Here is a 12,875-nt window from a genome sequence, read left to right on the forward strand (position 1 = left end):
GTGTTTTGATCTGTTCACCATCAACATTGCGTGCAGCAGCAACCACAGCCTCCCAGACACTGTTCAGAGAGGTGTACTGTTTTCCCTCCTTGTAAATCTCACATTTGATGATGGACCACAGGTTCTCAATGGGGTTCAGATCAGGTGAACAAGGAGGCCATGTCATTAGTTTTTCTTCTTTTATACCCTTTCTTGCCAGCCACGCTGTGGAGTACTTGGACGCGTGTGATGGAGCATTGTCCTGCATGAAAATCATGTTTTTCTTGAAGGATGCAGACTTCTTCCTGTACCACTGCTTGAAGAAGGTGTCTTCCAGAAACTGGCAGTAGGACTGGGAGTTGAGCTTGACTCCATCCTCAACCCGAAAAGGCCCCACAAGCTCATCTTTGATGATACCAGCCCAAACCAGTACTCCACCTCCACCTTGCTGGCGTCTGAGTCGGACTGGAGCTCTCTGCCCTTTACCAATCCAGCCACGGGCCCATCCATCTGGCCCATCAAGACTCACTCTCATTTCATCAGTCCATAAAACCTTAGAAAAACCAGTCTTGAGATATTTCTTGGCCCAGTCTTGACGTTTCAGCTTGTGTGTCTTGTTCAGTGGTGGTCGTCTTTCAGCCTTTCTTACCTTGGCCATGTCTCTGAGTATTGCACACTTTGTGCTTTTGGGCACTCCAGTGATGTTGCAGCTCTGAAATATGGCCAAACTGGTGGCAAGTGGCATCTTGGCAGCTGCACGCTTGACTTTTCTCAGTTCATGGGCAGTTATTTTGCGCCTTGGTTTTTCCACACGCTTCTTGCGACCCTGTTGACTATTTTGAATGAAACGCTTGATTGTTCGATGATCACGCTTCAGAAGCTTTGCAATTTTGAGACTGCTGCATCCCTCTGCAAGATATCTCACTATTTTTGACTTTTCTGAGCCTGTCAAGTCCTTCTTTTGACCCATTTTGCCAAAGGAAAGGACGTTGCCTAATAATTATGCACACCTGATATAGGGTGTTGATGTCATTAGACCACACCCCTTCTCATTACAGGGATGCACATCACCTAATATGCTTAATTGGTAGTAGGCTTTCGAGCCTATACAGCTTGGAGTAAGACAACATGCATGAAGAGGATGATGTGGACAAAATACTCATTTGCCTAATAATTCTGCACTCCCTGTATACTAAACAGTTCTGGTGTTCATTCCATTTTGGACTTGGAGGCTGTTATTGTCTCTTCAAATGAGCAGAAATTGCAAATGAAAAATAAGTGGAACCAACCTTAAACAGTAAAAAAATAAATAGTTAGAACTGACCTGCTCAACAATTTTGTTCATTTGGAGGATAGAGTGCACTGTTGAGCTAGACAACATAGAAATTCATGGACACTGTGGAAGATAAGTCGTAGATGATCACAGGATCCTTTCCATGATTAAATAAAATCACTACAAAAATCTACCCTAATAAAAGACTTTTGACAAGACAAGTGAAAATAGAGGTTCTACACTACCAGCTCAGTCTTATGTAGGCAGATGTGACTAAGAGCTACCTTTAATCTGAAGCATACTACATCTCTTGGGTGAAGAGTGAAGGCAGTGTAATGCATGGACAAGCATGACTTTCAGTGTAGTTTGCTGGTGATGTGACAAAAGCAGATGAATGATGTCAGAAGTATAAAGTATTGCAGTCTGTGTTTAGCCTCATTCCCAAAGGTAATTCTTTAGCACATCACAGTACAGATGGAGAGTTACCTAAATCTGTAAAAAGGTTTTGAAAGATCAGGAAGTGGAATATTCCACATTGGCTTTGTTTTTGCAATAGAGCTGCATTTCACTTGCAGACAAAACCAGAGGTAGAAAGAGCCATGAAGGAACAGTAACTGAAGACAGCTGCAGCAAGGGTTTGGCAAAGCATCACAAAAATATATGGACCCAACAGTGACTGTCAAACCATGTAATTATGCTATGTAAGCTATATAACTATGAAAGAACTCATTTTTATGAGCGAAATCTAGACTGCTGCATACACATATTTTAAAATGACAGGAAATCTGCATAATGCATACACACCATTTGCTGTCTTTTTAAGGAGCTCTCAGCTGTTAAATTACACTTTTCTTATATTTATAATTTGTCTTGATTGATTTTCAGAAATTTGCCTTTAATCCTGAAGTCTAATTAATTACCAATTGCTTACCTGCTAAAAGAATGAACACTGCAACACATTTTATGACAGTTGGCAAAGAGTTTTAGTGAATTATGGCTTTTGTCACCTAGATAGATTTTGTTTTCTTCTTGAGATAAAGTGAAGGTGACATATGTGCACTTGAATTAAAAATATTTTTGTTAAATAAACTGAGCACTAACAGTTAAATGGGTAAAATGTTATAATATTCATATAGCCATATTGTAATTGTGTAAGGAAGACATAGGTTGTCATATATTGAAGACAAAATACAACGAATCAGTTAATGACATTTGTGTTTTCTTTCAGGTTCATGAAGAATGCTGGCTCTGTTGTAGATGCAGTTACGTGGCAACAGTAGGTATTTTACCCTTTCATTTTTACCCTTTTTTATTATTTCATCTACAGAAAAACGCAGAATTAACCTACGTTCTTCTGAAAGAGAGTAATTCAAAACCATATATCTAACAGCAGAGGCCACACTGTGTTTTTGTACCAATATTGCAAATTTGTCAGCACAGTTACCAAGAGAGACTAATGCATATTCACCAAACCGTGTTTATCCTGCAAGTGGAACAACAGGAAAAGGAGCCTAAGAGACAGTGTGTGTGTTAAATTAGTAACACCTGCCATTTGTCTGTTGCACATACTGTAGGAATGCATACAAATGTATCACTGGTTTGATCTTTTTCCCCAATGTTTTATCTGTATCTTTTTACACCCACATGTAAAATATGTACAAAAAGGCACATTGAGTGTAGACTAAGACAAACCCTTTGTGTCTGAGTGAGTGGTCATTAAGGTGAAGGTCAGGTCTAATTAGGAGAAATTAGATGAAACAGAAGGTGGAAGGGCTGTCAGTAAGGCTTGGAAAAACACCACCCACACTGTTAAAATCAAACCATATGCTCTGGCTCACTCCCTTTGTCAATTAGCCCGTTTTACACAAGAGGTCCAGATTCCAGTCTAACCAGGCTGCGTGACAGAAACTCTGACCTCTACAAAAGAAGCCAACCTAATAAAAGTAGAGGCCACTCATTAACACGTCTACGACATAGGTTTTACTCTAGTGCAGCTGTCTCAAGTTGTTTTGAGTCAGACGTGCTTGGTAGGAAAAAAGCACTCGATTTAAACCTGTTTGGAAAGTGTTGTGAATTTGTTAGTATACGTCTGTCTGTGGCTTACAGTCGGAGGTGTCCAGTCGGCACTTGTGGTGATGAAACGTGTTGGTTATGATGTGAAATATTTGTGTACCTCCAAATCTTGAAACAACGATATGTGGTTTGCATTATATTATGACATTTTCTCACAACATTGTAGTTTGACATTTGCAGCATCTTGTCTCAGTTAATGCTTATCCATGTTTGGATTCACCAGCAAGACATGATCAGTATGTGTAGTCGTTCTCTATTAAACTCCCTGATTTTGTCTCTGTCTTCTCTGTATTCACATTTCTTTCTGCAGTTCAGTATTAAGTTTTCTTTCATTTTAGAGGCCTGGATGTCTTTTTTTTTCTGTCATGGTGCTTTAACCCTAAAACCAGATATATATTTTATCCAAGGTTTGTGATGATAAAACATCTCCATTAATACATTAGAGGTGAATAAAAATGAACTACACTAAACAAAAAAACCTATCCAAATGTCAGGACCTGTTTTGAGGGCCTAACATCCCAGTAGTGGTTGCTTTAACAAGTTTTGTGGATGTTGGGAAATTTTTTTTTTTTTTTTAAATCAAGCTGAAAATGGTGCTTTTTCCTCTCTTGGGCACTTTTAAAAGCACCTCCCTTTTTTAGCCTGACAAGGCACATATAACTTTAGGTCAATTTTCACGAATCATTACATTTTACAGCAAAGACAGGTTTGAGCTACTGTAGGCTTAGTTTAGATTAGGAGTAGGTTAATATTACACTACCAGATGGTGCACACTAAGGTTAGGAATTTTGTGTTGAACTGTATCAACAAAAGTAATCTTTGAATTCAGGTGTTTTCAGTTCAATTGCCACAGGTGTATAAAACCAAGCCCTTAGGCAAGCAATCTGCCTTTACAAACATATTTTAAAAAGTGCCTCATCCTAAAGAGCACACTGAATCCCCCACCTTTGATACAAGTTAGTTTGTGAAGTCTCTTCCTCCTTTCCCTCCTACATTTTCTGCCATCAAGACTAAGTGGAAATATTGCAAAGTGGAAGCATTTAGGAACCACAGCAACTCAGCCATGAAGTGGCAGACCACGTAAAGTTATAGAGCAGGGTCATTGAGTGCTGAGGCTCATAGTGCACGAAAGAGTTCCTAACCTCCTCTGGTATTAACACCAGCAGAGCAATTTTGCATCATGAACTTCATGGCATAGGTTTATGTGGCCATGCAGCTCATGTAGGTGTAAAGTGTAGGTGGCCCAGTGCTTTTGTCCATATAGTGTTTTGTAAAGTGGATGTTTCATGATGTATAGTTTGTATGTTTTTCTATGTCTGTGTGTGCATCTGTGAGATAGTGGAAAGAGCTTGTTGACCTGTTAACTCAAGTATTGCTAACTTAATTTTACCTCTTGTCAGTGTGTAGTGGGGGGACAGTAATGTATGTGCACTTAATAAAACAGGGAGTAAAGAATGGGCTTCACACTGAGCTCACACTAAACTAAAATAAGACATATAAATCATCTCAATAAATATATTGTTTTAAAACAAATTACATTTAAATTAACAATAACACTGACATCTATCCTGAAATTAACAGAACACATTTTTGGGGGAATTCCTGTTGATTGGTTTTTAAGGTAACTGTGATCTATCAGTATTTCAGTCAAAATCTGACTTGCATTATATCGATAGGTTTTTATAGATTTCAGTGAAACATTTATACTCCTGAGAAGATGGATGTTAATGCCGATTCCCTGACTTATCCTCAAGCCATGCCATGTGGTTGACATTTGTGGTTTTCGACAAACTTTAATCACTTTGCTACACCAAGGCTCTCCAGCCTTATGTATAGTGAACTGCCTTACCAACAGGGGCTGCTTCTTGGTGAGAGATTTAAATTAGTTTAAAGTGTGTGAGGACATGGTGCCAGGTTTAAATTTGACCAAGAAAAGTCAACAAGACAGATTTACAATTTTTGAAGTTGCTGTTTAGTTGCCCCTGAGCAAAGCACATCTGAGACTAATTGCTCCAGTGGTGTGGACATCTGGGTGTGAAGCAAACAAGCAAGCTCCCTCAGTTAAATGCTCTAATAATGAAAGGCGCACTTTGACAAACCTCTCCTTTCAAATGAGCCCTTCTTGATTTAATCATTGTGGCCTTAAAGTGCATTAGAAACATTTTTTTTTTTCAAATATATATGTTAGTTAGTTTCACTATTTCAGCAGTGCTGCTTTTTACAAGCCAGGCTAACATGTTACAGCCAGAGGTTTCTTGTTTCCTGTCAGAATGGCAGTGGTACCAGTTCTTATTTATAGCTTATGTAAAGGGGGAGAAATAGATGTTAAAGGTGAAAATCACAAAGGGGCTGTAAATTTACTTGTGAAATCCTAAGGGATGCTACATATTCTTCAGCCGTTACGTAATTATGATTGATCTAATGATAACCTGATGGTCCACATTCAAGGAACACATCCTTTTCTTATTTTGCTACCCCTCTGCTTACTCCCAAAATCTCTTGCTACACCAGATGGACAATTTTCGGTGCCTCACATGCAGTTATTAAAAGTAAGTTGTTCTACATTGTTTATAGTTTAGGGCTTTTAAAAAACCATTAGCAAAAAATTCCACGAGTGCAAAAATTAGTAACAGTCTTCTAAAAGTATCTTCTGTGATCATTACAAATCAAAATGATTTATCTATAAATAAATAAATAAATGTACCATTTCAGCTAAATAGTTTTCAAACTGTGGTACTGATGCAGTTGCACCTCTGCTTCTGTCCATCCTTGTCTGAACTGATTACATCTGTGTCTCTAGGCTGTGCCATATTTTGGTGTTAGTGGAGTGCTAGATACTTTTGTAAGTGAGCTGTCTTTGATGTGGTGCTGGCACTTGGAGAGAGCGGTGGAGAACAAGCTGAGCAAGTAGATCTTTGTCTAAAAACATTCAGTTCCTGTGTTGTAAATTTTTGCATTTTAGTGAATTTTGGAACGTTTAGCCCAAAGTAGTATGCCAAACATTGAATGAACAAAGGAAAATTTTGTGGTTTTGTTTGAGGAGCTTGGACCTGAATACTAATTCAAAGTTTTTGGTCAAAATACTTGAGCATTGTTTGCATAATTTTGTGTGTGTGTGTGTGTGTGTGTGTGTGTGTGTGTGTGTGTGTGTGTGTGTGTGTGTGTGTGTGTGTGTGTGTGTGTGTGTGTGTGTGTGTGTGTGTTCCTGCACTAATGAACCACCAAGTTGAGTGTTTATCTTAAAGGCTAGTGTTGCTTTTTTACTGGATGCTTGTATATACTCTAAGCAAAATTAACCCTAATGGTAATTTGTAGTGTAAGATGTAGATAGAATTTGTGCTGTCTTATTCTGTTTCCATATATGAACTGGAATTTCTTCCCTTAGATCTAGACTGAAGAATTATTGTAAGCTCTCAGAAAAGATGACAGGATAGCCAAATAATTTGTGTAAGGCTATGACTTAATCCGTGCATTGTTTACAGTTTGAGGCCAGGAGCTTGGGACTTCTCCAGTGCTATGAGGAAAATTTCAACAAGGTTAAGCTCAGATTGCAACACTGCTTCACCCCACATAAACTAAATTCAGCTCTGTTCTCAGCAGTTTTGTTGGCACATCTGTCATTTCTGTAGACCTTTCCAAAAAGGTTCAGTAGAGGTTCTAACATAGTTTTTGAATTTATGAGCCCTTAGTTGTTATGATTATATGGTCTAATACTCTACTTTCATAGTATTTACAGTACCATTCTTACTTATGTTGTCCCCATTTATTTTGAAATTTTGATTAAGAAATATACTAACTAGCATTCTCCAAGAGACCTAAGTGTGTCTATTAAAAATTGATTGAGGAGAAGAAAAAAAAAACAATTTTACATAAAATATTTTTTACTTCCATCTTTCTAGAAATTTGGCTATATCTTATAACATGTGCTGCTTTTAAAAATTTAGAAAAGGACACATCTACATTATTCCACCTGCTATGCATGCTTCGTTTTCTGATGTTTGTGCAAAGGATGATATTTAATGACATCACTGGGCTTAATAGTTGTAATTTCTTTTCACCATTATACCATTGATCACCCTGAATATTTTCATTTTTAATTTATAACAATACCCAGAGGATAGCATGTAAGAGGTGAACACTTGCTGCTGTCTTTTAAAAATAAATCATAACTATTTACTGAAGCAGTCGGCTGGATAATGAAACACTCAAGCTAAATATGGAAAATTTTAATATATAGGACTCTGGGATACTTTTGACAATATAACTGAGCAAGGCAGTTCTTTGTTCATAGAAATGCTGTTTCTGAAATAACTCGACCTTGGAGAGCCAATCACAGTGTACTGACTAATTAATTGATTGATTGAGTGTACAACTGTTGTCTCCCCCCTCTGGCAGTGAGAGTAATTACACAAACACGATCAAGGTAGTTTTATGATACACATCTCCCAATAAGGAAAAGCCAGACCTTACAGAAGCTGTGCCAGGAGGAGATAAAGGCTGTAGCCTTCTTTGTCATGACAATTACTGTTGTCTTAAGCTTTCTGGTTAGCTGGTCATTACTGGTTGATATAAAATGCATTCCTAACGTCATGCGTCTTGCCACAGGCACCAGATTAAAAACTCTAGGACAACAACAAAATACAAGGAAGTTTACCTGCCACAGATTGGTTTAGTGTTAAGTCGTTTTAACAGTTGAATGTAACAGACATATTTACGTGTTCACCGCACTAACTTTGCAACTCACTCATCAAATAAAATAGTGGGGGGAAAAGCCTTTTTATGGCACCTGAATATGCACTAGACAGTGTAGCTATTATCACTGACTTTCCCTCGTTTAGAGAGTATGTTGGAGGGGATTTTTGTTTTCCCACAGGGTTTTGTTCAGCAGGACTTTGGCTCTAATAAATAAATTCTTCTCTTCATGCTGCCTAAACACTCTTTTTCTCTCATGTCTTTTTGTTTTTTATCCTTTTCTCACACACATGCAGATTGATGTCTTTATTATTCAGTCTGTCTGAAATGTCCATGCTTCCAAGCCATCCATTAGGCAATCTCAGTAAAATTGGATTATCACTGCACTGAAATATAATTGAGTATGTCAGTGCCTGTTTATCAAAGCTGCTGTAAAACCTTTACAGTCTAAAGTTCATCGTTGCAAGGTTAGACTGAACATAAGCGGATGGATGGATGGATATCAAATCAAGGATATCAAATTTATATAAATTTGCATATATTTTCACTCTGTTTGTTTTGCATTTTCATTACAGTTATTACATGGATGGCAGAATAAACAAAGCAGAGGACTTCCTAAAAACTCGACTTTTGGACACACTTGCAGAGCAGATCAGTAAAGTGACCAAGGTACTTAAGTTTTACTTAAACTTTGACTATAAATAATCCCAGTCATATGCATATATATTGTATTCTTGATAAAATGGGGATGCCTGTAATGACTCCTTAAACTCTGGAGTTCTATACCTGTAGTGTAAATACAAACTATATGACCGGACATATATTTGCATTTCTAATGAGTTTGCAAAATTCTGGATCATCCAGACCTGAGATAGTTTTGGGGCAGGGTTGCTGAAGAGGCCACATGTGCAAACCACAAAAGTAAGCCCTGAGGGTAAGATGGTTATGGCTGCCAATTCGTAATATTATCAAAACTGGGTGAGTTGAAAGATGATCAGGGAAAATAAGCAATCACTACCAAGAAATAAAACTTAACAGGAAAAAGGAGTGGGATTCCTCTGTGTACCACCACTCAAACAATAAGGTCACGTTTATGTCTTTCCGATTTGTTGTTATTATTATTATATTTATTATTGTTCTCTTTGTATTGCTAGAAGTATTTTGTTGCAAACTCTCACGACGTCTCACTCGTTTACAGAGACAGTAAAATGCAGTCATTTAGCATAACAAAACAAAGGTTCCTCTTCATCATTAAAGTTTATAAAGTTAAGAATTTAGGATTGTAATGCTCCTCAGATGGACTAGGGATGCTGCTTATCCCACCTCTTGTTCAATGTTAGCTGGCATAATCTCCAGCCGAGCCCAACCGTGAGTTGGATGGATGGCCCTCAGATAATTTTAGATGGAAAAGGTTGCACTGATTCTTAAGCCTAAAATGTGAAATCCAAATTTGTTGATAATTTTCTTTTCAATGACTCATCGCAGGTTGTGAACACACATACTCCGGGTAAGAAGGTGTGGCTTGGTGGACTTGGGCCAGCATGGGCAAGCGGCATCAGCAATCTCTCTGACACGTATGCTGCTGGCTTTCTGTAAGTATTGTTATCATCATACTACCTTTGCTTAAAACATTGGAAGCCACAATTAAAAAATCTTTCATATTTTCTAGTTTAAAGTATTTATTCCTAATAAAATATTGACTATTTCTCATGTATCACATATTTTTCACATATTGCAGGTGGATGAACACACTGGGTATGGCTGCACTGAATGGCATTGATGTTGTGTTGCGTCACTCATTCTTTGACTATGGATACACACATCTTGTGGACCAGAATTTTAACCCTCTACCTGTAAGCTTCTTTTTTTTATTTCAAAAAAGATTAAAATGTCTGTTCACTTTCTTAGTGCTGCAATCAAAATGGCCAAGATCTGACCGGACAACTATGCAAGAGTTTTCCCTTATTAGACTTGGTGCGTTGATGGCACCTCTTACTCTTTCCCGTGGGAGCTATTAGCTGAGATGAAAGGTGTTTAGTGGTGATGAGTAGTTAGACGCGGGGGCAAAATGCCATGTAACCTTAGCCCTTTATCAGTAGCACAGGACAGTGTCACTGCTCCCCTCAACCCCCATCATAACTTTGTGCTTCTCTGTGTGGGACAGTCTGCCGGTGAGAGATCTGCAACCTGAGAATCTGATGCACAGGCATGTTAGTCAAATAGCCTGCAAACCTGTGTGGAATGAGACTGCCCAATGCCAAGTTCCCCGGTGGTTTGGTCTAAAAAATAAAAAAAACCTAAAAAACGTATTATTGTTTCATTGTTAGTCACTTGGTTGTGCATTATTAGAATATGAGGGGGGAATTATATTAACACGTGTAAGAGGTATACCTCTGCAGTCCCGCTGTTTGTTTCTTATTAAACCCTCTAATTAAATTCTTTTTAAAAGGGTGCTTTGTAGCATTGTCTCGCTTTTTAGCTAATCTCATTTTGTTAAAAAAAATCCTGAAATGTCAAGAAGTGATAAAATGGTACCACGTGTCAAGTTCATAAAAAAGATTTATTCAGTTAATAAAAATGGGTTTATATAAAGCAGAGGCAGTGTAGGGTGAGAAGATTATATTAATGACAGTAACTCATTCTTCCAACAATAAAGGAAAAAATGATGGAGTCTTGGCATTTATCAAACATTTGTTATTATTTAGGACTTATATTCTTTTTCTTTTCATTTTGCTTTACTTAGAAATAGGTAGTCTAATGTGTACTGGGAGCTCCAAAATACATTATTAGCTGCTAATGTTATTGGGCTCATGAACTAATTACATCTGCAAAACATTTTTCAGAAATTCCCTCATTAGATCTCACTAGCGGGCATGCACTTACTTTAACCTCACTTCACCTATAAGATATTAAACAATAAAGATTGCTTCATTTTTTCCTCCCTCTTTGTCTCCATTATTTTTCTGGGAATGGGGATCTCCCGCTAAGATCACAATGCTTTTAACATGGCTGGATGTCTGAAGGCTGCACCAGCCTACCTGCTGAGAGAATTCACTGCAGCGCCAACCTGTCCACTGCATGGGAAATTTATGACCTGGCCCCATCCCCTATAGGATGACTCCACCATTGGTAGAATCTAGTGAAAGCCCCCAGCCCACTGAATGGCTCAACTGCCTCATCTTTTTTCCACACTTTTCTCCCCTCCCCTTCCTACTTTTTTTTTTAAAGCATACTCTTCTTTCCCAATCATGCTTCTCTTTCCTGTTTTGTGTTGTTTTGACTCCACATGTGTCAGCCATCCCCTTTAGAAGTGAGCAGTAAACGCCTAAATTAAAGAGATGGCTGATTTTGTCTGAGATCCATTCTTTAAACAGAACTCTGTCTGACTGGCACTAAGTAAGGAGATTTTTGCTCACCGTTAAAGAAGAAAGAATTTTCAAAAGCAGGTTGATGATGCAATGGGCTGAATCTAATTTGTCCGTATTGGCTAACCATAAAGGTTTAATTGTTATCATCCTTTGTTACCTCTGAGCAGCTGAAGTTTGTTTGGTGTCTGGTGTTTTTATTTTATTTATATTGGCATGTTACCAGTTCTTGAAGTAATGGTTGTTCCAGCAGTTGACGTTTGTCTGTATATCTATCCAAGGGGGGAAAGTAAGGTGCAAAAATACAAAATTAAATTTAAAAAAGACACGGAAAGGGATGAAAAAGACGATGGCGAGCAATAGGATAAGAAGGAAACAGTTACACAGCTGGAGATCTAGAACCTCAACAGATATTTCTCTAAAATATTCCACATTAACAATCACTAATCATTGCTGTGGTCATCACAGCCACAGATTAAATTCTATCGGTTTATTGGTGTTTTTTGTTACATGTGTTTTTGAAATTTAAAAACAAAGCAACAAGTTTGGAATAAATGAAACCCAAGACTCGTCACTGCTCTTTGTCTTATTCTTTGTGTAATAATCATGGATCATACATTCATTCATCCGTCCCTCTGGCCGTGGCCACCACTATACTGTTCTATACTGTGCTGTGCTTCTTCGATGCCTTGGCAGCAAATTAAGTTAAAGTCTGAGTGGAAAAAAGAAGCCCTTAAATGTTGCCATATGCAGGATTGCATGGGAACTTCCTGAGGAGCACATGTTGTTCTGGGTCTCTTGAAGAGGTGTTGAGTCCCTATAGTCTATAGAGTTTAACTTAGTATGGTGGGCCACTCAACAATCATAATGAATACAGCAATTCATGATAGAGGATAATATTTTGTAAAAATGTCATATTTAAGAAGTGTCAAATCTAAACGAGTCAGCGGTTGTTAAATACAATGTGACGTGTGTCATGTGACAGTGCGCTCCAACTAGAAGTCCAGTATTCAGACTTGATGTTTTTGTGCACCACATCTCTCTTTACACACGTTAGCCACTTACGACACATACTTAACTCTCACAGCTTGCGAAACCAAATCTGTTTCTACAATCACCGGGACATTTCATGTCTCGATTAAAAACAATAGAGATTTTGGAGCTGTTCTGTTTGAGGGGAATCCAGAGTTTCTCTCTTTTTTTTTTATTTATTTTTTTTTTTTTTTAAATGAAATGTTGTTTTCTTTTATTTTGCATGTAAAACGTCTTCTCCACACCTATTGCTTTTTACTGGTGTCTTTCAACTGTCACTACTGGAACCCTGTCTTGAAAAGTTACAATGAGAATCAATTAACTAATGCAATCATAAAAATAATGCAAATTGTTGTCTCTTTGTGTGTGTGTGTGTGTGTGTGTGTGTGTGTGTGTGTGTGTGTGTGTGTGTGTGTGTGTGTGTGTGTGTGTGTGTGTGTGTGTGTGTGTGATGATATTTC

General features: G+C 37.9%; 1 protein-coding gene across 2 annotated transcripts in view; it reads left to right on the forward strand.

The window, feature by feature from the left end:
* hpse2 (heparanase 2) overlaps positions 1–12,875 on the forward strand; it is a 54,613-nt gene that overhangs the window by 35,460 nt on the left and 6,278 nt on the right. For both annotated transcript variants that reach the window (XM_085427563.1, XM_085427562.1), the window contains 4 exons: positions 2,481–2,528; positions 8,593–8,686; positions 9,503–9,609; positions 9,756–9,870. In XM_085427563.1, coding sequence (XP_085283689.1) covers positions 2,481–2,528; positions 8,593–8,686; positions 9,503–9,609; positions 9,756–9,870 — 364 coding nt within the window. The remainder of the gene's footprint in view (positions 1–2,480; positions 2,529–8,592; positions 8,687–9,502; positions 9,610–9,755; positions 9,871–12,875) is intronic.

Source organism: Rhamphochromis longiceps, linkage group LG13 (genome assembly GCF_057381845.1).
Source record: "Rhamphochromis longiceps isolate RC_006_pf linkage group LG13, R_longiceps_female_GT1.1, whole genome shotgun sequence".
NCBI lineage: Eukaryota > Metazoa > Chordata > Actinopteri > Cichliformes > Cichlidae > Rhamphochromis > Rhamphochromis longiceps.